This window comes from Ochotona curzoniae, unplaced genomic scaffold (genome assembly GCF_017591425.1).
Source record: "Ochotona curzoniae isolate NIBS_2020 unplaced genomic scaffold, NIBS_Ocur_1.0 contig_3819, whole genome shotgun sequence".
NCBI lineage: Eukaryota > Metazoa > Chordata > Mammalia > Lagomorpha > Ochotonidae > Ochotona > Ochotona curzoniae.
Window position 1 is genome coordinate 56793042 of NW_024466004.1, and position 25992 is coordinate 56819033.

At 38.6% G+C, this 25992-nt stretch overlaps 1 protein-coding gene across 3 annotated transcripts in view; it reads left to right on the top strand.

Annotated features, from left to right (window-relative positions):
- CEP57L1 (centrosomal protein 57 like 1) overlaps positions 1–25992 on the top strand; it is a 58796-nt gene that overhangs the window by 21807 nt on the left and 10997 nt on the right. For 2 of the 3 annotated variants that reach the window (XM_040983870.1, XM_040983871.1), the window contains exons 2-7: positions 11918–12080; positions 15257–15436; positions 16976–17097; positions 22556–22672; positions 23646–23723; positions 24181–24267. In XM_040983870.1, coding sequence (XP_040839804.1) covers positions 11921–12080; positions 15257–15436; positions 16976–17097; positions 22556–22672; positions 23646–23723; positions 24181–24267 — 744 coding nt within the window. In that variant the 5' untranslated portion in view covers positions 11918–11920. The remainder of the gene's footprint in view (positions 1–11917; positions 12081–15256; positions 15437–16975; positions 17098–22555; positions 22673–23645; positions 23724–24180; positions 24268–25992) is intronic. The other variant, XM_040983872.1, reaches the window with a different exon arrangement.

The following is a 25992-nucleotide window of genomic DNA, read 5'->3' on the forward strand; positions in this document are numbered from 1 at the left end:
AGCTTTAAATTGAGTCTTAGGAATTCTGTATCCCCCATTTTCTCGATGTCTTCCTCAGTGAACTCTGAGGTTGGCAAAGGGTTTTCCTCCTTTGCAGGGGAGTCTTCAGTAATATTCCTTGTGCCTCTGTCTCTTCTTTTGCTCTTGGTCATTGCACTTCTGGTTAGCAGAGTTTTCTCCTTGGGACAGGTTTCTAAGCTGTGTCACCCACAGGTCGACAATTCGATTTTACTTGTTGCAGTTGGTACAAGGCTCTTTGTTTGCTGTGAGTTGTGCCACTCCTTCCAGCAAATTCCATGTCTGGGTTCTTATGTTAGATTTCCACCATGGTTTCCACAGCCCCAGCTCCTGGCTCACCACTCTCCACCACCTGTAATACCGTGCTGAGGCTGCACTGTTGTCTGTACAACCTTTCTCCCACTTCCGGTTGGAGCAGGTCCCAGGATTAGGGAGACTCTATGTGTCCTATATAGCTAGGTTGTTGGTGGTGGTGATCTTGCTGGAACCTTTTGGCAGTTAGGTCTAAGCACCACATGGACCTGTTTTGACCCGTACAATGACATAGTCAGTATTATTTTCTTGTGGAACCAGTGCAAAACACTGAGCTGGAAATGTGTTTCCTCCCAGCTCAGCACATGTGCAGCTGACTGTTGTCTGCACAGTCTCAAACCCCTTGCCACTCTGTACAAAATGACACCTGATGTGCCACTTCTAGAGTTCTTGATCTGCTGGCCATCAGGTCTGAGGGCTACCTGGACAAATTTAGGTGGAACCTGTAGGATGCCACGTTGATGCAGTTCACTGAACCTGAAATGAGTTCACTCTCAGCTCAGTGAAAGAACAGTACTTTCTATAGCCTTTGTCTTAAACAGAATGGCACCCAGTATGACTCTAGGGGGCGGACTGGGCTGTAAAATCTACCCTGTCCGCACTGCCCGTCTGGGATCTGCTGTTCTGCTTCTAGTCAAACAGACCAGCAGGATGGGCAGTTCTTCATTTGGGTTCACCTCCTGACCTGCCAACCAAAGTCCCTCCCCACATTGTTGCTGGGTGGAGTTCCAGCTTCTGGTGGAGTGCAGATCGCTGTTTTCTGAATGACGTTGGGATATCAGCCACTGCAACACCACACCGTTGTTTTCACTGCTTTCCTGTGTCTGTTCGTCTCCAGGTACCCTCTGCTGTTGTTCTGTCCTCTCCTATTTCCTGGAATTTGCCCTCTCTGCTTCACACTGGCTAATATTTCTCTGTCTGTTTAAATGTGTCCTTACCCTATTCTGCCATCTTGATTCTCCCAAGATTTACTTAATTTGAAAAGTAAAATAAGAGAGAATCTTCCAACTGCTGATTCACTCTCCAAACGGCTGCAGCAACCAAGGCTGGGTAAAGTAGAAGCCTGGAACCAGGAACTCCATCTGGGCCTCTCAGTCGGACAACAGGGTCTAAATACTTGAGCCCTCACCAGTTGCCTTCCTAGGTGTGTTAGTATTTTTGGTACCAAACCAAAAAAAAAAAAAAAAAAAGTTGAAATTTATGTAGAATTTTTTTCACAGGATGTGTTTTCCATAAACATTTTGAAGACCCTTTGCATTTCCTTACCTAAATCAGTGTTTACGATGATGACCTCAAAATGATAACTTTTCAGATTTTACAGGGGCTGTTTTTTTAAAAGATTTATTTTTATTATTTTTTTTATTGGAAAGGCAGATATACAGAGAGGAGAGACAGAGAGGAAGATCTTCCGTCTGATGATTCACTTCCTAAGTGAGCACAACGGCCGATGCTATGCCGATCCGAAGCCAGGAGCCTCTTCCGGGTCTCCCACGCGGGTGCAGGGTCCCAAAGCTTTGGGCCATCCTCCACTGCTTTCCCAGGCCACAGGCAGAGAGCTGGAAGGGAAGCGGGGCTGTCCGGATTAGAACCGGCGCCCATATGGGATCCCGGGCGTGCAAGGCGAGGACCTTAACCACTTGCGCCACCGCGCCAGGCCCCAGGGGCTGTTTTTAAACTTTACCAACTTATATAAAAAAATTAATGTTAAGGTGTACAGATCAGTGATTTAAATATGAGACTGGCTGTTAACTATTAATGCACTTCACAGGATAGTCACTGAAATGTAAAATGGTTCTGAATTTCTGGAATTCAGTGGTTATTATGTTTTCCTAAAGTCATTACATATTTTTTTCTTAAACATTTATTTATTTATTTATTAGAAAGTCAGATATACAGAAACGAAGAGAGACAGAGAGGAAGATCTTCCCTCTGCTGATTCACTCCACAAGTGGCTGCAATGGCCAGAACTGAGCCAATCTGAAGCCGGGAACCAGAAGTCTCTTCTGGGTCTCGCATGTGAGTGCAGGGTCCCAAGGCTTTGGGCCATCCTCGACTGCTTTCCCATGCCACAAGCAGGGAGCTGGAAGGGAAGCAGGGCTTCTAGAATTAGAACCAACACCCATATGGGATCCCAGAGCATACAAGGTGAGGACTTTAGCCACTAGGCTAGCACACCGGGCTCCATAACTTGTTTTTTTAAGTTTAGCATTAAAATATACTTTAGGAGGTGAATTACATTCTAATATTGTTTTATACATCTGTAAAGACTCTTTACCATATATGGAATTACCTTAGATCTTGCTAGTGAATTCCCTTAGTGACTAACCAGATGATATTTATTTAACTATAACGGAAAAGCAAACTTTAAATTATATGAAAAATAATATAGGAAATATAAAAGAATAATATGGCCACATGACCAAGGTTGGGCCAAGCTAACGCTAGGACCCAGAAACTTCTTTCAGGTCTCACATGTAAACACTAGGAGACCAAGTACTTGAATAATCTTCCACTGCTTTTTACAGGTCGTTAGCAGGGAGCTGTATGAGATGCAGAGCTGCCAGGACTGGATTCAGAACTCATATGAGGTGCTGGCATTGCACGCATTACCTCTGCTTCGTGTAGTTTGAGAACTGTAGCAGGAATAGAAAGATACAAACTCTTTGTCCCTCTTGAAGCAGGAATATCATTCTCTGTGTGCAACTAAAACTAGTTTGTCCTTTTCAAGTAATGTGGAAGAATGAGATGTTCAGAGTGACTTCGCATGATAAAGAAAATAAATTTGCTTGAAAAAAAAATTTTAAGTGTAACAGTTGGCAGCAGTAGATAAGAAGTTATATTTAAAAAAAAAAAAAAAAAAGGTAAAACCCAATTCCACAGGATAATTGAGTCGTGGAACCCTTTGACCTCCTGATGGCGCTTCCGGATCCCACATGTCCCAGAACCTGGGCTAAAAGCTGGTATTCTTGCCTACATGGGATCATGGAAGAAATCTGAGCTTGGGCATTATGAGTGATGAGTCTGGACACTGCAACACAAAGCTGGAATCCCCAGAGAGTGAGTCTCCCAGGGTAATTTAGGAAAATAGCCTGATCTTCAGGTTGACACCAACAGAGTCATCCTTCCCTGTGGTGGAAGGAGATGGAAAGCTTTCCTGATTAATTCTCATCACAGTACTGTTTATGCTAGTTAGAATTCTCACCGCAAAAAGAAGTCTCCATCTGACAGCTTAGTATTGCTTGGGAATTTCTAAAAGAGAGGCAGAGAGAGCAATCTCACTCACTGGTTCACTCCCTCAAATTACCCACAAAAGCCAAAGGGCTGAAGACAGGAGCCAGAAACTCAATCTGGGCCTTCCGATATTGTTGGCAGGAAGCAAAACACTTCGCCTATTCCTCCTGACGCCATGGTCTGCCTGAACTGGGAGCTAGACTTGAGAGCCAGGGCCAGGTGGCAACCCAGGAACTCCAACAAGGAATGTGGATATGGTAACTGCCAGGTCAGCTGCCAGCCCCCGAAAACTAAAGAGCAGTTTTGAATAACCCACAGTTAAATTACAAAGAAATGTACTCCCGAAAGTCGTGAATCACTGAATGTGGAAATAAATCTGCTATTGTGAAAGTTAGCAGAAGCCACAAATTGTAAAGAGTGTGACTTCTCAAACTATCAGATTTGAAATGAAGACTATGTTTAAGATAAAATAAAGGCTATGTTTAAGATAAATTAAGACATTTAAAAGGGAATCAGACTTGATCAGAGAGACTTTAACAACTCAAAAATAAAAAATGCAATTATTTAAAATTTCAAATTAATAGATGCGTTAAGAATCTACTTAGATAGAGGTACAAAGAGAATTACAGAACTAGAAGATAAAATTTGATTAACTATAGGAGCTGGTGTTCAGGCCTGCAACATCATTGTGTTATATGGGTGCTGATCTGAGTCCCAGATGCTCTACTTCCAATCCAGCTCCCTACTAATATGCCTGGAAAAGCAACAGAAGATGGTCCAAGTTCTTCGGACCCTTAAAACTTGTGGGAAACCCAGAAGAAACTCTTGAATCCAGGGTTCAGTCTGACCCAGCCCTGATCGTTGTCATCATCTGGGGAGTGAACTAGTAAATGAAAGATATTTGTGTCTTTCTCTAACTCTAATTCTGCCTTTCAAATAAACAACAACAAAAAATTTTTTTAAGAAATTACCTAGATCATGGCATAAAGCAGAGATAAATATAGAAGATTTATAAATAAGATTAGAAAGTGACATACAGGTGTATAGAAAATGTATGTTATGAAAAACACATTCAGTTCATTTTGTTGTTACAGAAAACTTTATTTTTTTTTAAAAAAAATAGCTCATTAGCTTGATATAACATGTCTGAATAAGATGCACTTTAAGGCACTAAGAAGAATGAAACATTAATTTGAAAAGAACCTCTATCAGAGCTGCATGGATTCTGCTAAAATTGAAGCAAGGGAAAAAAATTATGGGAAAGCTTGGGTGGAAAAATAGTGAAACCATTGATGTTTTACCAAAAAACTTGTTTAAAGTAACTTAAAAAAAAAAATCACCCATTTTAAAAGGAGATAAGACGATACTGCAGATTGACTCCTGTAACAACCATCTGTGTTTGCCAGGAAAATGCTAACCATGATTGTGTCTTAATTGAGGAGAACTAGTCATTAACAGCCAAAATAACAACTAACACTACAGACCCCTCAATGGTTTCAGCTTACACAATTCTTAATGAAATTTTTTCTGCTTACTGGTGCCAAAATTGGTAAACTCTGATCAGTTACAGACAGAGCAGAACTCTGGATAGAAATTTTTAGTAAGTGAGGTCAAGTTCCTCTAGTGTTTGTTCTGAGTGAACTGTAACAGGAGATAGAACATGGTTTTACCAGGGCGGCCTGAAGATGAAGTGCAGTCAAAGCAACAGCTACCCAGGGATGCAAGTGGGTCAAGGACAAAGGGCAGGGCCACCATTCTTCACACACAACCAGTGCATTTTGCTTGTCACTTTTCTGCATGTGGTGAGAGGTAACTAAAGTTTCAGCAGAGGGTAGTCCAGGAAAGCTCTGTCAGGAGCAGTTCACCATCAGAAGACACATTCTTGAGAGTTTTAATGAAAAATGTTAGTCATGCACATTCCGTTCCTTTTGGCTCCTTCTGACTTCTTTTAATTTCCTTTTTTCCCCTTAGATTTATTTATTTATTTCTATTGGAAAGTCAGATTTACAAAGAGAAGAAGAGACAAAGAGAAAGATCTCTCCAGTGATTCACTACCCAAGTGGCTGCTACAACCAGAGCTGAACGAAAACCAGGGGCCAGGAGCCTCCTTTGGTTCTCCCACACGGGTGCAGGGCCCCAAGGCTTTGGGCTATCCTCAACTGCTTTCCCAGGCCACAAGCAGGGACCTGGATGGGAAAGGAAGTGGAGCAGCTAGGATATGAACTGGTGCCCATAGGGAATCCTGGCACTTGCAAGTTAAGAACTTTAGCTTAGGCAACTGCACTGGACGCTGTTTCCTAATTTTAAAAAAAAATGTATAAAGGGTGTTTTTCAATCAGTAATGTAGAAAGGCTGCCATGAAATGATTAAATTATCAGGATCCACATTTCTTTAGGGATTGACTAAATGGCTAGTGTCATTGCTTGTAAAAGTGTCTTGGGTTTGGTGGAGCATATGTTGGAAAACAAAAGTTATGTTTTTTATTTTAATCCTTTAATTCCATTTTCCATGAACTTTCTCCAGTCCCCTCATGTCTAGTTAAAGTTCCGTTGGAGAGAATAGAGAAATAGGCAAAGCAGTATTCAGAAAAACAGCAATGAAGAATTCTGGTAATTCTGTAGGTTTAGGGAACTCAAGTAGAGTTAATAAAAAAGAAAAGTATCACCATACACTTTGTAGTGAAATGACAGACAGACGATCTTATAATGAAAGAGTGAAGACAAATTATCTGTAGACGGTGTCAGACTGGACAGCAAGAACAGAGGTAGAAGGTATAATGCTTTCAAACTATTCAGAAAAAATAACTATCAACCTAGAATCATATATCCAACCAAGTTACTTTTGGGAAAAGAGCAGTTTTAAGTAAACCAAAGCTCAGCAGAAAATTCACCACAACTGTAATCACCAAGAGTGCTTCTAACATCTATATTCTATGAGGAAGGAAAATAATCTGAAAAAGTCTAAGAAATATGGAGTAGTAATGATTACAGGATAAATTTCCCAAGAAGCAATCTCTGAGATGGATGTTAGCATGTATATTAATTAGAGTATTCTTTGAAATAACTCCTACGGAAGGGAGAAGAACCATCCATCAGAAGGAAAAGTTAAGCTGCACTAAAGGCCTCACCAATCTCATAGGGATCTCTGGAGCTGGAGTGACCCTTCATCATTGTCCTGGACTGGGGCAGAAGGGCCAGGACCTATGCACGCGTGTGTGGGCTGTCCCCAGGAAGGACGCATTAAGGGAGCAGTATTAAGGCAAGATAGTCCTCAGGGGAAAACTGACAGGTTAGGACTGCCCTCCCCGCCGCTGTGGAAAAACCTACGGTCCTGAACAGGGCAGCAAATAGTGCCTCAGATCATCTGCTAGAGTAAAGGAAATTTGTTGGTGAATCCAAACATTGATTTTGAATGCAAATAAAAAATATTTTGTAAGATTGTGGCTAAAATCCATATACAACTGAAAATTTCATACATCTATAGCATGGTGTATCTGATGGGGAGATCTGCATGTTATATGACAAAATAGTATACAGCAATGAACATTGCCATGCAGTTTCAAGTACCATCATGATTCTTGAGATATGTTGAATGAAGGAAAAAGTTTGATCTCATTTATATATGTGTAAAGTTTAAAAGTCTGAGGCTGGGGTTGTGGTACCAGTGATTGAGCATCCATCTGTGATGCTGACATGCAAGTGAATTCCTCCACGACCTCTCCTGACTTGAGAGCAAGATTGTATGATTCTGGTTTTGACTCAATATCTCTCACATTCAGTTTCTCTCCAGGAGGCATTTTCCTTCTGACTGTTTGTTAGGGTAGTCTATTTAGATACAAGTAAAAGAACTAGGAACTTTAAGAAAGAAGGTTTTTCTCTAAACTAATTTTCGTTTTGACCATCTGTTAGGATAGTCTCTGTTAAGATAAATATAAATCAACCAGGTTCCTTAAGAAAGAATATTTTCTGAATTTTTGGGTACAAGAAACTTGAGATGTGTTGAGTAAACTGCATAGCCAATGTAGATATCATTTTTCACATTTATGAAAGATTGAAATTGATGTAATGGACATGTGAAATCTCCCTTTCAGTTCTAGAACTCTGGGGTATTATTTACCTGATACCATGGACTTTCCCTGCATTTGGGTAGACTCACTGCCTCTTCACATTTGTCATCTCAAATACTTTTGGAAGGTAGCTAGACATAAATTTTAAAGAGACTATTGTCTTTAGCTGTATTTTAAAGTTATCTGAATTTGTGCCTTAAACTTAAGATTAGTTTCATTTGACTGTTTCTGTAATTCAAACTGCCTCATAACTATAATTCTGCACTTACTTTGGTCCTTTGGATGTCCCTCCGGGTCTTTGTCAGTTTAGTTCTTAAGTCTTCATGTTTTTGCTTTTTTGTACAAACTGTTACAGGAATATGTTTGAATTTAAAAAGAATGTAATTTATATAAATTAAACATGGATTAAAGCATGTTTATTCTGCAATTTGATTATACTGGAAAATCTAAAATTTCTTAAAATTATGAATATGGGATGATAGATTAGTCATTCCATAGCCTACTAAGTTCAAGATATTACCAAAAGCATTATCGGAGGAAAGTAAGAGAGATGCATAATTGTTTCATAACCTAACAAACACTCTAAATAGCATCACCGTTAGTCTTCTCATGTTACATTCTTGTTACCATTCTGTGTGTCATTCACCATGCAGCAAAGGAATGTATTGGGAACAATGCATTTGTTTGTTAGGGCTGCGTAATCACCGCCACAGACTGTGTGGCTCAAACACTGGCAGTTTCCTACAGTTCTGGAAGTTACAAGTCCAAGGTCAGAGTAGCAGCAGACTTGGTTCCTTCTGAGGCCTTTCCCCTTGACTTTTTATGGCCTCCTTCTCTGTGTGTCTACATTTCCTCTTGTAGAGGCCCAGTCAGATTTGATCAGGGCAAACTAAGGGCCTCATTTTGACTTAATTGTATCTGTAAAGGTGCTATTTTTTTTTAATAAATATTTATTTATTTATTGGAAAGTCAGATATACAGAGAGGAGGAGAGACAGAGAGGAAGATCTTCTGTCCGATGATTCACTCCTCAAGTGACTGCAACAGATGGTGCTGTGCCGAACTGGAGCCAGGATCCAGGAACCTCCTCCAGGTCTCCCACATGGGTGCAGGATCCCAAAGCATTGGGCCGTCCTCAACTGCTTTCCCAGGCCACAAGCAGGGAGCTGGATGGGAAGTGGAGCTGCTGGGATTAGAACCAGCACCCATATGGGATCCCGGGCATGTTCAAGGCGAGGACTTTAGCTGCTAGGCCATGCTGACGGACCCAAGGTGCTATTTTCTAATAAAATCACATTCTTGAACTGCTGAGGTGATAATCTTTATGGATGTCTTTTTTTTTAGTCTAGCTTCCTGTAACATTTAATGACCTTTTGACATTCATGGCATGTACTATTCAGCTGCTTTCCAGAAAAGGGTTACCAGTTTGTATTTATATTCCCATCTGCAGTGTTTTCTTGCCATCATTAACTGCTGTTCCTTTGAAAAATTCACATTTGAAATATAAATACATATATATATATATATAATTTCCTCTTTTTAGGATTTCTGTATTTTTGTTTAAAAGGAAGATTTTGCAGAGAGAAGAGTGACAGAGAGGTCTTCCATCTGCTGGCTCATTTCCCAAATGTCCACAATGGCTAACGGTGTGCCTAACTGAAGCCAGGAGCCAGGAGCTTCCTCTCAGTCTCCCACATGCGTGCAGAGGCCCAAAAATTTGAGCCATCCTTTGCTGCTTTTCCAGGCCACAAGCAGGGGGGTAGATCGTAAGTGGAGCAGCTGGGACTAGAACTGGTGTCCATATGAGACACCAGTGCCACCGGGAATAGATCAGCATGCTGTGCCACCACATCAGCCCATTCCTTCTTTTTAAGTGTGGCTGTCCTTTACCAAGGACGTGTTTTGCTTACAGAAAGTGAATAGGTTGCAGTAATAAACTCTGTTAAACTGTTTAAGTAAATTTTATTTCATGTAATTACAGAAGCCTCATAAAGTACTACAATCAATTATATTGAAAATGTTGAAACCCACAGGAGAAAAATGTCTTCAGAAGGCCAAAACGTTTGACAGAGCTGGGATCTGAGCTGAGGTTCAGCTCCCATAACTTAGTTTCAAATCTGGATTTGACCACTTCTTGTTATTACCAAAATTTATTGTTCATGGTGTACATTCTTCTGTGAATTAATGTTTTATAGTCACTTGCCAATTTTTAAATTATGTTTTTAAATTATGGTTTTCTTCTTACTTATAAAACCTCTTTCAATAGTAGTGATTTTAGTCCTTTTTGCTAAAATGTAAAAATTTGTTTTCCTTTCAATTTTTTGTATTGTAGCTTTTGCTATCTTTTCTTCTGTTTTTTCCTCTACCTTTTTTTTTAAAGATTTATTTATTTTTGTTACAAAGTCAGATATACAGAGAGGAGGAGAGACAGAGAGGAAGATCTTCTGTCCAATGATTCACTCCCCTAGTGACCGCAACGGCCGGTGCTGTGCCGATCTGAAGCCTGGAACCAGAAACTTCTCTCGGGTCTCCCACATGGGTGCAGGTCCCAAGGCTTTGGGCCGTCCTTGACTGCTTTCCCACAAGCAGGGAGCTGGATGGGAAGTGGAGCTGCCGGGATCAGAACCGGCTCCCATATGGGATGCCGGGGAGTTCAAGGCAAGGATTTTAGCCGCTAGGCCATGCTGCCGGGCCCTTCCTCTGCTTTTAAGCATAAAATATTTTGCCCATTATAAGATTAGCTATTCGGGCCCGGCGTGATGGCGCAGTGGTTAAGGTCCTCTCCTTGCACGCCCGGGATCCCATATGAGCGCCAGTTCTAATCCTGGCCACTCCACTTCCCTTCCAGCTCTCTGCCTGTGGCCCAGGAAAGCAGTCCAGGACAGCCCAAAGCTTTGGGACCCTGCACCCGCGTGGGAGACCCGGAAGAGGCTCCTGGCTTCAGATCGGCATAGCATCGGCCGTTGCGCTCACTTGGGGAGTGAATCAGCAGAGGGAAGATCTTCCTCTCGGTCTCTCCTCTCTGTATATCCGCCTTTCCAATAAAAATAAATCTTTTAAAAAAATTAGCTATTCACTGATTTAAAAAAAATACTTTGAAAGTTTTCTCTAAAATTTCACTTTAATACAGCTGAGGTCTGTGTTGATGTAAGGACTAAGGTAAAGGCTTAACTGGATTTCTTGAATTTTTGTAATATTGTTTATTGAATGATCACTTGATGAATCATTTGTTGAATCTCATTCATGTTCCTTGACCGTAAATTGTCCTCAGTTGTAAGACTACTTTTAAGGGAACAAGAGATTGTTTGGCCCTACCTTTACTGTATTTGCTGCTAAAGTGAGCTAGATATGCACTCTCTCTCTCTCTCTCACACACACAGACAGCACTCAGATCAAATAAATTAAACTATTGCTCTTTCTGCAGTTTCTCTAAGAAAAATAATCCAGACATGAAAGAATTCATAATATAGGAAACAGAGGTTTCCCCATTCTAAGAATCCACCATAGTATCTCTGACTCCTAAGACATCCCCCAGTAGTTTTATGCAATTATTGCAATAGGCATTTTCTTCCTAAGAAGTGAAAATTCTCTGTCTCAAATTATTACTATCCTGAAGGACGGTTGTTTTATGCAATTTCCCCTTATTTGCAGCCACTAAGGTCTGACGATTTTTATAAACTGTGGAGACTGTGGATAACTTCCCTGGCTGTCCCTGGTTGTCCTGGTATGGTTCTGGTAATAAATTGTACTTCCCTGGATTTTGCCAACCATGGACAAATGAGACCCACATTTTGCAGTCTTTTTTACCCTCTTGCAGACACATAAAATTAAAGTATTCAGCAATAATCCTGAGGTCTCTTCTGTTGCCTACAGTAAGGCTTCATGTTGGGCCTACCAGAGTAGAAATTGAAGGTTAGGGACTTTTCTTTTCAGAAATTTCTTTCACATATGCCCACAACTATGTACCTCCAACTATGCTTCTGTCTAGCTCAGTCTTTTCATAAATAATTAAAGCTATATTAAAAAAAAAAGTTAAATGAGAAACCAAGTTTCCATTAGGAATGTCCTGCTTACTCCAAGTTCTGCGCTTATTGAAACATTGTCCACTTTAGTTACGCAGTAAATACTCACTTAGTGCTGAGCTTATTGTGGTTGAACTTATGATAGCGTATTTGTGAAAATATAAGACCATCACATATAGTTGTGTTATGTTAGTTTCACCCAAATTTTTGTGTATTTTTTAAAATAGGAAATAATGATGCTATACTATATCATTCCTTATCTTTTACAGGTAATGGATTCAGAGTTAATGCATAGCATAGTAGGAAGCTATCTTAGACCACCAGAAAGAGTGTTTGTTCCAACATGCCCTCAGAATGAATCACATCAGAATCACTTCCCTGTGAACAAACAAGGTACCTCTTCTAAAGTGCTTCAGAGCCCAAATAGCCAAGGTAATATGAATGTAAGATATTCTAGACAACTGGAAGGGTGGTACAAACGGATGTTTGTGTTAGAAATTCTTCATGTCAGTTCTGATGCTATAACTTCCAATGAACCTAGACAAACCAGTATTTTTAATTTTCACTTCTATAGATTAAGGTAACCACTTGGATTCGTATCTCAAGTTTACCATAAAGACAAGCAAGTACTCTGAACAACAAAATATCAGATCTGGAATCCTTGTAAAAGTAGATACTTAAAATGCTGATGAATTAAGAGAAGTTGTTTCTTATACAAAGGTTAGATTCAGAAATTACAAATATCCAAGATTATCTGTGAAAATCTTTTGGGAAGCCAGAATATCCAGGTATCTATAAGATATCAATATTTTAATTTTAAGTATACAGTTAGAAGGATCTTCAAATGGAATTAGGAAAATATGTATGCCATATATTATGCCCTACTTATGCCATATATTTTCTTTTTTTTTTTAAAAAAAGATTTATTTTTATTATTTTTTTTTTATTGGAAAGGAGGATATACAGAGAGGAGAGACAGAGAGGAAGACCTTCCATCCGATGATTCACTCCCCAAGTGAGCGCAACGGGCCGATACTATGCCGATCCCAAGCCAGGAGCCTCCCCCGGGTCTCCCACGCGGGTGCAGGTTCCCAAAGCCTTGGGCCGTCCTCGACTGCCCCCCCAGGCCATAGGCAGGGAGCTGGAAGGGAAGCGGGGCTGCCGGGATTAGAACCGGCGCCCATATGGGATCCCGGGTGTGCAAGGCGAGGACCTTTAACCACTTGCGCCACCGCGCCGGGCCCATATGCCATATATTTTCTTAAATACTAATTATTTCTCATTGTTTAAAGTGCTGCAACAATAGTTCCCATCTACAAACAGGCTAGCTTTGTGTATACAAGACAAGTAGATATATAGGTGAGCAAGTATATACATATATTCTCATAGAAGAACCATATGATGGTAAGTGGCATACTGGGAAGTAAAGATATTTTGCAGTAGTCATCTCTGCTCCTGAATGAAAGGAGGACTCCAGCGAAACAGTTAAATATACCTCGACAACATGATGTGAGAATTTCTACCTTTCTACAATGCCATCATGCACTTAAACAGCAGAATGCTAAACTTGTAACAGTTACCAAAGTACTATATTACTGTAATAATATGGGGGGGGATGGTAGGAGGGGAGGAGTGGAGGAAGAAAGGAGAAAGAAAGGGGGAAACCCCTATAACTACAAAACAGCATCATGGAAAATAATATGACAATTGAAAAAAACTTTTTTAATGACTAGCTTTGTGGAGTAACTCACAAGAAATAGTAGTCTGCATCCGTGAACCAGATATAGATACCATGTAAAAAGTGATAAATATGACCTATTTCGTTAGTAAATATCAAATGATAAATGTCTAGCAAACAATTTTCTACTTGGGTAACAACTGTGTAAAATCTATAATATTTTTGTTCCATTGATATGTAGTTTTATGATTTGAATTTACAACTGAATAGAGAATATAAAACAGTATTTTAAAAATATTTTTAAATGATTTATTTAGTTATTTCAACATCAGAGAGGAAAGATGGAAGCAGAGAGAGATGGATCGTCCACCTGCTGTTCATTCCCCAAACAGCTGCAGTGGTTGGGGCTTGGCCTGGCAGAAACTAGGATTCAGGAGCTTCGTCCCTGTCTCCCATACAGGTGCAAGGGTCCAAGCATTTGAGCTTTACTCCACTGTTTTCCCAGGAACATTAGCAGGGAGCTAGATGGGAAATGAAGCAGCTAGCACTTGAACCACTGTCCGAATGGGATGCTGGCATTGCACGTGTCAGTTCAAATTGCTTTACCACAGTACAGGCTCCAAGTATTTGAAAATGTTTAACTCTGAACAAAGCTGAATTATGAAAATATTATTAATAAATTGAATAAAAGTCACAATGGCACATAAATACTTCCTGGCCTGACATCAGGAAAACCATTAAATTTAATTGTTTTCCAGTGAAAGTAGCTGTTAGATCTCATCTGTAAATCACTATTTTTTAGGCAGTTTAATGAAAAGTTCTACTTTGACTAAAATGGAATTCATCTAGGGTTGGCAGTTGTGATGAGGAGATCAAGCTGTCTCCTGCAGTACTGGCTTCCCCCATAGATGCCAGTTCAAGTACCAGCTCTCTGCTAATGAATCTGGGAAACGCAGCAGAGAATGGCTCAAGTGCTTGAGCTCCTGTAGCCACCCACATGGGAGAGCTGGATGAAGCTCTTGGCTCCTGGCTTCAGCCTGGCACAGCATGGCTGTTGTAGTCATTTGGCAAATGGACTAGTTGTTCAAACACATTTCTTTCTCTGTCTCTCCCTCTCTATAACTCTGTCTTTCAAGTAAATAAATAAATTTTTTTTTAAAAGTTGAAGACATCAAAAACTGAAGGAAAAAAACCTTTAACTGTGAGCCTGAATTACCATGTTAACTAGTAAATTGTACATTTTAATTTTCTTAATCTGCACTCAGATTTTTCTAACCCTAGACTGTGTATTATCTTCATGCCCTTACATTTGAAAAACATTTATTGTCTTACATTATGTTTATTGGCTTCCTTAATCCTACAAGTGACTAAATGTAATAATAAACATCTTTTTAAACAAAATATGTTAAAGAAAATGTGTCACTTTTTAGAATTTTTGGCTTTATTTTATGTTTTGGTGACAAACGTATATTATTTGGATATCTTTTTGTTGTTTTTATAAGATTTTTTTTATTAGTAAGTCAGACATACAGAGAGAATGAGAGACAGAAAGAAAGATGTTCTGTCAGCTGGTTCACTCCCCAAGTAGCCACAATGACCAGAGCTGAGCCAATCTGAAGCCAGGAGCCAGGAGCTTCTTCTGGGTCTCCCAGGCAGGTGCAGGGCCCCAAGGCTTTGGGCTGTCCTCAGCTGCTTTCCCAGGCCATTAACGGGGAGCTGAATGGGAAGTGAGGACGCCGGGACACCAATGGTATTCATGTAGGATCCCAGCTCATGAAGGCAAGGACTTCAGCCACTAGGCTACCGTGCTAGGCCCTACTTGTAAATCTTTTGACTTATTAGCAAAACATGCTGCCTTTTTATATGTTTCTGTAATTGTAAATGTTTTAAAATTCTCACTCAAAGCATCAAGCAAATTCTTTCCCAACAGCTCTTGTTTTGGCCTTAAGAACCCTTCAGGAAAAGATTCATCGTTTAGAGCTAGAGCGAACACAAGCTGAAGATAACCTGAACATTCTTTCGAGAGAGGCGGCACAATACAAAAAGGCCTTGCAGAATGAAACAAATGAAAGAAATCTGGCACACCAGGAGCTGATTAAGCAGAAAAAAGGTAAAAGCAAGCAAACGAAAACAATAGTTCTTAGAAATGAGGGATTACCAAAGTTTACTATTTGAAAGTAATAAGTCCACACTAAGCAGGTTCAGATACCTTTGTTCTAAGAAACATTGAGGCTTTGAGGCCTCTCGGCCACTGCCATCTGTGCAGAAAAATGAGTGTAGCATTGAATATACTACAACTAAGCCACTTTTTCCAGTTTATCAATCTTCATTTTGCAAAAAAGTTAGATTTTTAAGCAAATTGTGAAAATAAATTAAAATATTTTCAGAATAACCAACAGAATCCAATTTAACCCACAAAATATTTTACATTCCCATTAACACTAATGCTCATAATTGGAAATTTATAAAGTGACACTAGAAATTAATATAAAAAACAATAGAAGAATCAAAGAAATCTATCTAATGAGAGGAAAATTGGGTTAATTAGAGGAAAAAGGTAGTTGTGGCATCTGTGGAAATTAGGGAAGTGACATGTGGTCCCAAGAGCTTTGGAAATGCACAAAGTATATGCTCTCTATAATTTCACTTAAACATTCAGAACTTTCGTTTTTTCCTTATAGTATTACACTTACTCTTATAAATAAGTCCTGACTTTGTGTTCCAGCTTACAAGTAGAACGAAGAAGTAGGGAGAGAGGAGAGTTAGAACTGTGGGAAGAAAAGTGTTGCAGGATTACAGATAGGTTGTTTATCCCTATGAGGCTCACTGGGCTGGGAGCAGTCAAGAGCAGAGGAAAATGGAGTGATGGGATGTATGTACCTGAGTTTCCTGAAAGAGAAGAAGTGTATTGGTTGGAGACTTCATGAAGTAGATTTCAAAAATTGTTTTGCACCAAAATGAACTGATCTTTTCATTCCATTTTCTAACTTCTTCAAGTACCAACATACATCTTGCTATTTCCCAGAACAATCAGGAATTTTGTCTTCTTTTTTTTTTTTTTTTTTTAAAGATTTATTTTTATTATTTTTTATTGGAAAGGCGGATATACAGAGAGGAGAGACAGAGAGGAAGATCTTCCATCCGATGATTCACTCCCCAAGTGAGCCGCAACGGGCCGATACTATGCCAATCCGAAGCCAGGAGCCTCTTCCGGGTCTCCCACGCGGGTGCAGGGTCCCAAAGCTTTGGGCCGTCCTCAACTGCTTTCCCAGGCCACAGGCAGGGAGCTGGAAGGGAAGCGGGGCTGCCGGGATTAGAACCGGCGCCCATATGGGATCCCGGGCGTGCAAGGCGAGGACTTAACCACTTGCGCCACCGCGCCGGGCCCGAATTTTGTCTTCTTAGAAGTCATTGTCACTCTCCCCTTTCTGCCCTCTAGGATTTGAGGGAAAGGCAGTGTTAAATCAGTAACATAGCTAATGAGATATTCACAAGATGTATATTCATAAGCCCCCGGGAGTTCATATTAGGAACTGAAAGAGGCCTTGAACGTTCTGCTCTTGATTGAATTACTTGATACATTTGTTTTGTTGATTGGGTTTGTAACCTATATAATAATCAATTGACTCATTTTTTTTCTTGTTAATAGATATAAGTATACAGCTAAGCTCAGCACAATCTCGTTGCACTCTTCTAGAAAAGCAACTGGAATACACAAAGAGAATGGTTCTCAATGTAGAGCGAGAAAAGAATATGATTCTAGAACAGCAGGTGAGCATATTTTCTAAAGAAATGATAATATAATTTAATGTTTTTTAAAAAACACCATGGAAAAATTGTCTTGACCTTAATTGAGTAGAATATAAAATTATATATAGATATTAACTTACAGTAATGGCAAGGTTAAATCATTTGAAACAATTCTTCTGGATGGTAAACTAAGAAAAATTAGGTGAATGTTGTAATGCTGCTTATGGCACTTACATCTCATGTTGATCTACCAATTGGAGTCTCAGCTGCCCTGCCCCCAAACCAACTTCTGCTAATATGCCTTGGAAGCAGAAGATGGTGTCTCAAGTACATAAATCCCTGCCACCCATATGGGAAACCCAGACGAAGCTCCTGGCTCCTGTCTGGTCTGGCCTAGTCCCAGCTGTTACAGTCCATTTGGAGGAGAGAGCCACCAATGGAAGATCCCTCTGTCGTTCATTCAAATAAATAAATAAATCCTGAATAGAAAAAAATAGAATACTAAAAGCAAAAAGGGAGAAATTCACAAATGTGTTACAAAACCAACAAGGTGATTTAAAAAAAAAAAAAACACCCAGTTGAAATCTGTGTATAGATTTAAGTTGAAGAAATTGAGACTCCTTCTTTGGAGGGCATTTTAGATTCTAGAAAAGGTATTGGGAACATGAATAATGCCTTTGACAACCATCCTGCTAAGGCTAAGAAAATCAGAATCGGGGTTTGAGGTCTATCTAGAGTAGAAACTTCAGCGAATCTCTTGTGCTCTAAAACTTTGAAAGGGTGAACAAGAAAGGAAATCAGATTACAACTCTGCTCCAGGTTGTCAAGGTGGCCTGAAATTGGATTAAATGTTCCTGAATTACTAATATCCCCAGGGTGCCCACATTATTTCTGCAAACATTTCTTCAGTGCGATGAGCAACTTTCAGTCAGAGATAGCCAGGCAGTAGAAGATGAGATACTGTCAACAAGAAATTGCATACAAAACAAATAATCTAGACATTTTCTCATACTATCCTGAACAGATACTAATTTTGACTAGCTTTAAAATGATTTTGCTTGCTGTGATTGAGAATATTTTTAGAAGGTTGAAAATTACAGTAGAGGAGCCAGTGTTGTAGTGGAGCAAGCCAATCATGGACTGACACCTGCAATGGCCAGCATCACATGGAGGAGTGCTGGTTTGAGTCCCAGCTACTCCCTTTCCAGTTCAGCTCCTTGCTAATGCTCCTGAGAAAGCATTGGAAGGTGACCCAGATGCCTGGGGCACTGCCACTCACATGGGAGACCTGAAGGGAGCACTGGGACCTGTGCTGGCTGTTAACTGTTTGAACAGTGAAGCAGAGGACGGTGATTCTCTCTCATTCTCCTCTACCTCCCTCCTGCCTTCCTTCTCTCTCTTTCTCAGTCTTCCCCATTCCAATCCTTCCATCCTTCCACCTGCTCTCTCTCTCTCTCTCTCTCTCTCTCTCTCGTATCTCCACCTTTTAAATAACAAACCTTGAATGAATTAATGAAAGAAAAAAAAATGTTTCGACAAGCATTGGTAACCATAAAAGTAGAAAAATTATAAAACTAAAACAATCTCAGTAACCAAAATATAGAAATCAGTGCATGGATTTAATTACAGATTAGAATAGAATTAGTGAACTGGAAGGAGAAACTGCGTAAAGTGTAAACAAAATAAATTTAGAAAACAGAAGAAGATACAGAGGAAGTGTGAGAAGGTCTGTCCTATGTGTAATTGGGGTTTCAGAGGAAAAGTAAGGGAGAGTAAGACAGAAGCAGTATTTAATGAGATCATGTCTGAAATGTTTCTAAAACTGACTTAATAAGTCATGCCACAGACTCAAAAAGCCCTTTAAACCAAAGCAGGAAAGGCATAAAAGCTATACCTAGATTCCTCAAGTAAAGTAAAGTAAAGTAAAGTAAAGTAAATAAAGTAAATAATAAAACAAAAATAAGATCTTTTTTTTTAAAAAGATTTATTTTTATTATTTTTTCATTGGAAAGGCGGATATACAGAGAGGAGAGAGAGAGGAAGATCTTCCATCCGATGATTCACTCCCCAAGTGAGCACAACGGGCCGATACTATGCCAATCCGAAGCCAGGAGCCTCTTCCGGGTCTCCCACGCGGGTGCAGGGTCCCAAAGCTTTGGGCCGTCCTCGACTGCCTTCCCAGGCCACAGGCAGGGAGCTGGAAGGGAAGCGGGGCTGCCGGGGTTAGAACTGGCGCCCATATGGGATCCCGGGTGTGCAAGGCGAGGACCTTTAACCACTTGCGCCACCGCGCTGGGCCCAAAAAAAAAATAAGATCTTATAAGAATCAGAAAACAAATTGCACTCAGAGGCACAAATTGGTAACTGATTTCTCAGTGCTGAATAGAGAAGCCAGTAGATTGATAAAACCATGTCTTAAAAACCATGTCTTAAAAACCATGTCTTCTGCAATCCAGAATTCTTTGATTTGGACAAATATTTTTTAGAAATAAAGACGTTCAAGACTAACAGACTGATATAATTTGTTACTAATAGATCCACAGTAAAAAGAACATTAATGGATATTGTTCAGACAGAAGGAAAGTTATCTTCTTTAGAAGGTTGGAGACGCAGAAACAGAAAGAAGAGTGATGGTGATGGTAAATAATGGGGCTGTTGTTATGGCACATTGGATTAATCCGACACTCATGATGCCAGCATTCTAGGTTGAAATGCCAGTTTAAGTCCCAGCCCTCAACTTCATATCCGGCTGCCTGCTGATGCTGCTGAGAAAGCAGCTGAAGATGGCTCAAGTACTTGGGCCCATCCACCCACATGGGAGAACAGATGGAGTTCTGAGCTCCTGGCTTTGACTTGGACCAGCCCCCGTGGTTGTACCTATTGGAAAGTGAATTAGCAGATGGGAAAGCTCCCTCACTTTCTGAGCTTGTCAATCTGCCTTTCAAATAAAGACATCAATTAATCTTCTTAAAAAGAAGATATTAAATATGAGGACAAGTCAATATGAATACTATATATAATAGCAGTAATAATGCTTTGTGTTATTTAAACATATAATAAAATTCATTTTAAAATGATGATAAAAACAACATGTAAAAAAACAGCAAAACTAGAAAAATGAGCATACAGGAATCACAAATGCCTCACCATTTATAGAAAAGATGATGAAGTTCATTAATAAACAGGAAAGTGCAAATTGAAGCAACAAAAGCGTTATATCTGTTAGATTTGGGAAATTTTAAAGTTTTAACAATTATGGAATAACTTAGGATAGGATAGCCAACAAGGGTAACCACTTTATCTTAGAAAGTTTAGCATATAAATTCTAGTGACCTGGAAACTCCTATTCGAACCAAACAATGAGATCAGTAACTTTCAGCAGTTTTAAAAATGTTTTACTTGTGTAATTTTCATACATTGAAATGCACAAACTATAAGTGTGCATATCTGCACTAAATACAACATGTGTCATTGAATTCACATTCTTATCAGTTAATAGAACATTTTCATTCTCCTAGAGAATCCCCAGCTCTCTTTCAAGTTATTCTCTGCAGTTCCCCAGCTCCCAATAAGACACTACATTTATTTTTACCTTAGACTAATTTTGCTGGTTCCAAAACTTCATACAAATGGAGTCATGTGGAATATATAACTTTTAATCTGATTATTTCACTCAGAATTAAGTTTTTCTGATTTACCTATATTGTATATGTCAGTAGTTCACTCCTGTCTATGCTGTATATAATTTTAATGTACAAATGCCACAGTTTGCTGGCTTCCTTTGGGTAAATATCAAAAAAATAGAACTGCTGAGTCATGGTGTATTTAATCTTATAAACTTTTCTAGTTGCTTTTTAGTTTTTATTTTTGATTTTAGGTCTGTGATTTGTCTGGAACTAATTTCTACATAGTAAGAAAATGTACTCGGTTTTAGATAGCCAGTTGTTCCAATACTATTTTGTCAAAACTTTAGCTTTCCCACTAACTTGCTGGAGTACTTTTTTAAAAACTATTTCATTTGATTTCGTTTTATTAGCAGAGACATACAGACAGAGCTTTCATTCACTAATTCACCTCCCATATGCCCATCACAGGGCTGAACCAGGCTACAGCTTGGAACAAAGGATCTTGGCCCAGATCTCCCACTTGGGATTGACTTATTTCACTGAGCATAATGGTGTCTCCAGTTGGGAGCTTCATCCAGGTCTTGCAAGTGGGTAGCCAGAGGTAAAACTTGTGGGCCATGTTCTGTTGTTTGTTCCAGGCTGTTAGCAGGGAGCTACATGTAGATGCTTGGGAAACCCCACCAGCTCCTGTGGGGTTCTTTTAAATTAGTTATTTTATTTGTTTTTATTTGAAAGGTAGGAGACAGAAAGATATTCCTTCCATCCACTGGTTCACTTCCCAAGTTAACAGCCAGGACCCTACTATTTATTCCAGGTCGCCCATGTAGGTGGTAGGGACCAAGGTACCTGGGCCATCCTTCCCAGCCTTCCAGGGTATGTGTTATCAGCAAGTTAGACAAAAAAGTGCAGCCACTCAAATAGAGGATGCAGGGGTCCCAAGAGGCATCTTAACCACTCAAATGCCAGCCCTGGGCTTGTGGTTGTTAATGAGAGAAAGCTTTATACCTCTTTTGTTAAATGTAGCTCTAAACATTTTATGCTTTTAATACAATTGTGAATAGTATTTTAATTTGATTCTTCATGTGTCTATTGCTAGCATATAAAATTTTAACTGATTTTTGTATAATCTTGTATCTTGTGATCTTGATAAAATTTGTTCTAGTAATTCTCATATTTTCTAAGGATTTTTTAATACACAGTAATCTGTGAATAAAGACAAGTATATTTCTTCCTTTTCAATTTTTATTGTCCTTTTCTTACCTTGTGGTATTGGCTATTACAGGTAAAAAGTGGAAGTGGTAAGTATTGACATTCTTGCTTTGTTCCTGATCTTTGGGGGAAACTACTAGACCTATACTATTAAGTAGATTAGCTTTTCATAGCTACTTATTAAGTTGTGAAAAATCTGTGTTTTTATAATGAATGAATATCAGCTTTTGCAGCTTTTTCTGCATGTATTAAAAAATCATATAGTATTTTTCTATATTATTAACATAGTAAATTACATTGATGGGTTTTCAAATGTTAACCAACCTTGCATTCCTGATGTGTGCCCCAGTTGACATATTATTCTTTATCTTCATGGCTTGATTCAATTTGATGATATTTTGCTTAATTATTTTTGGCATTTTTATGGCTTTAAAATATTTAGGGTTTTTTTTTTTTTGCTTGTAAACACTTAATGTAAGTACATGTTTGTGTATGTTTCTAATGAAGTACGCAAGCTGTGGTTTGAATTCTCAGAAATTGTGGTACACTTGATCCTCTGGTATCAGTTTGCCAAATCCTTTTTGCCAGATCCTTGATCCTTTGGCATCGCTTGCCAAATCCAGGTTTCGTTTTATCCTTTCTAGGCCCTACTTCAAAGGGAGAAAGAGCAGGATCAGATGAAGCTGCATGCAAAACTTGAAAAGCTTGATGTCTTAGAAAAAGAATGTCTTAGACTTACAGCAACTCAGAAAACTGCTGAGGTAAGCTCCCCCCTCCCCTTTTTTTGGAAGTGATGGTGCCAAGGACTGTGTCTTTAGTGTCAAACGTAATTGGCCCTGTATGAGAGTGTACAGTAAATCTTACCTTTATAAGGCTTCTTTCATAACTGTTAGCCATCCAGATGTGAATTCTTTCCTGTAAAGAAGAAGCAGTGTGTCTGTCACAGCATGAATGAGCTTGTCTTTTGATGTGAAATTGTGATTTTTGAGTTTTCGTAAGAAGGCAAAACATTTTCATCTGTCAGATGGTTTACCTAAAGGGTATTGAAGATTGCCTTTCACTACTTGCAGTTCAGTTAATCCCATCCCAGACCTCTCCCCCTTCTTCCATTTCCTAGGATTTTTCTTGAAGAAGTCCTACTTCCTATTATTGAGTTCTCTTTTTGAAATAGTACTGTCCTCTTTAGTATAAGAAGTAGTGCTTATTTATATAAGGTCATATAGCATCAAGTCATATTCATTTCTTTTTGTCTTCATTGTTCCCTGTAACACTCATGTTTTTCTAAATGTAATATAATCTTTTAAGTAACAAAGGCTCCATTCTACATTTCTCAGCTATCTTCCTGCTATCTCTTTTCTCCAACAGTTATATCCTGTTCATATATACAAGGTGGACATGCATTATTTTTCTTGGATTTGAGTGAAACATTGATACCCAAGATTGCTAACTGTTTAACCGTGCAGACCTCAACAGTGTCATCTTTATGATTTTGCTGCCTCAGGTGTATGTGTCTGTTCTGTGCTTTCCTTTTGTCTCCTTTATGTAGTAGCAGGTAAAGCATGGAAAGAAAGCCAAGAGAAATGTTAGAGCATCTCCCGCCATTCCTTTTTCTTACTCTCTGCTTTAGTTTGCCAAGCTCTAAGAATTAAGACCCTTCTGTTTGGAAAAGGAACAAAGGATATTTGGTTATAGTTTTTATATTATCATTCTCATTTTTAAAAAAATCTTTTGCAGGACAAAATTAAACAGCTAGAGGAAAAACTTAAGGAGGAAGAACATCATCGAAAGCTATTTCAAGACAAGGCTTCTGAGGTGATTAGAATGCTGCGTGTTTTATTGCACTTTGTTCTCATTAACCGAAGCCTATAATCTGGAATGTAACCTCTGCTTCCTGGGTTGTTAATTTTGTCACTTTCTGCTCTAGTAATAAAATTCTGAGTCAGTCAATACGTTATTTTATCTTTGAATGCACTGCCAGGAAGTCTTTGGAAATCTTGACAGAACCATATATTTTCCATTGAAAGAACCCTATGCTAGTTTGTTTTCAGCTTGGTAGATTTATGCATATATTAAAGAAGTCACGCTCTCATAAAGAGGCAATGATTGCCATTACCAGTAGACTTAATGACTCATACACATACAAATTGTACTTGCAATTTTCTTTCCTCAAAAAGCATTTTTATAAAATTAGACCTGATCTCTCATTTAAATATTTTTGAGGAAACTTGCTGCAAATCAACATTTTAACTTCTTTTGTTTAATGTTATAGCTTCAGACCGGACTTGAAATCAGTAAAATTCTAATGTCTTCAGTTTCTAATCCAAAAAACTCCAAGGAAAAGAAGAAATCATCAAAAGTATGCATACAAACCTTTTTCCCAAGCAGAACTTTCCTATTTACTAATTCTTATTTACTTACTCTTTTAATATGTATTATTGCTCATTTCCAGACAAGGCTTGAAGAGATTTTTATTAGTAGACATATAGTAATGCTGTGAAATGAGGGAAGCCATGTTGGTTTGGAATATAAAAACAGAAAATTGCCTAGATCCTAGACTGAAGAGAGTAAGAACAGTCATGCACAAAATGTAGTCCCCATTTTGTTGACAAGCAAAGCAAAAATGAGCATGTAATGGACGTAGGGCTGTCTTTGTGACCTAACAAAAAACAAACATTTCCCTGCTTTCAGACTCTTACAGAATATATTTGTTTTATCTAAAAAGTGTTCAAAAACACAATAGATGCTGATAACACAGTAGATCTTGAAAATGGTCTTCTGTAACACAGGAACAATTAGAAAAGGATTTTGTCTCTTAACAGCTTTCTGAAGTCACAGGAGTATGAAGTTATTTACTTAGGGAGTTTATTGTTACTTGTTCTTCCTATTCTCATGTCCTTTACGTTTACCTAAGTAAAATTTGGAGAGTTATTACTTTATAAATTGGGCAGTACTTTGTTTCGATGAACTGATGTTTTAGATATTAGAGAATCTTCCTAAAATTTCATGGAAAATAGAATCAAAATATGTTTGCTTTAGTACAAAAAATACTGAAACCCATACATATAAATGATCACCAAAAATTTCATCTTCCATAAACTTTTGAAATATTCTCAAATGTTTAAAAACATTAAATAAACTTTATTGTTATATTTAGTGGTCCCAGAAAGATTTTAATCCCTTGTAGTCATATCATTCTGTAATTATGTTTTGATGGCCATTATTACTTTATTCAATATGCAAGTATTAAGTATTTATGGGAGCCAGAGGTACTATTTGAGATTTTTTTTAGTACTACTATGTAATTATCTAGTGAATGTAATAATGGAAAGAAAGAGTTCTACTTTACTGTGGTTACTCTTTTACAACAAAAAGAGTTGCTTATTACTTACTTAGTCCAATGACTAGGGTAGACTTTGTGGTACAGTGGTTTAAGCAGCTGCTTGGGATGCCTACTTCCCATATAGGAGTGCTGGTTCAAGTCCAGCTACATGGTCTCCCATCCAGCTTTGCTCTGATGTGCTAGGGAAGGCAGCAGATAATGGATAAGTAGTAAGTTCCCTTCCATCCATGTGGGAAATTTGAATGGAGTTCTTGGTTCTGGCTTCAGCTCGCTTGGCCCTGGTTGTCATGCTATTTCTCCAGTTTTTAAGAGTTTTATATATGTAATGATAAATAAAATTTCTCATTGCAAGTGAGAGAGAGAAAGAAACTACAAAGTGATTTTCAAGTGGAACAAACACTGAGTTTGAGTTCTTTTTATTTATTTATTTTTAGCTTTATAGCATTCTTTCTCTGATGAGTTAGTGGAAATTTTTTAAATGTACTTGTTTATTATGAAGAATGTGAAAGTAAAGAGGGAGGGTTAAGGAGTAAAAGAAACTTAAAAAGGTTGCTGCTGAAAGACAAGAGAGAAATTAAACAGACTAAGATCCCTTCATAAAAGTACATATTTTTAATAATGTCTACAAATAATGTCTGTCTTTAAACATGAAAGGAGACTGTCAATTAAGTAGATGCTGTGACCTGTTCATCTTATCCTTCTCCATATTCGAGACATAGTTCAATCAACTTGTGTTTTGTT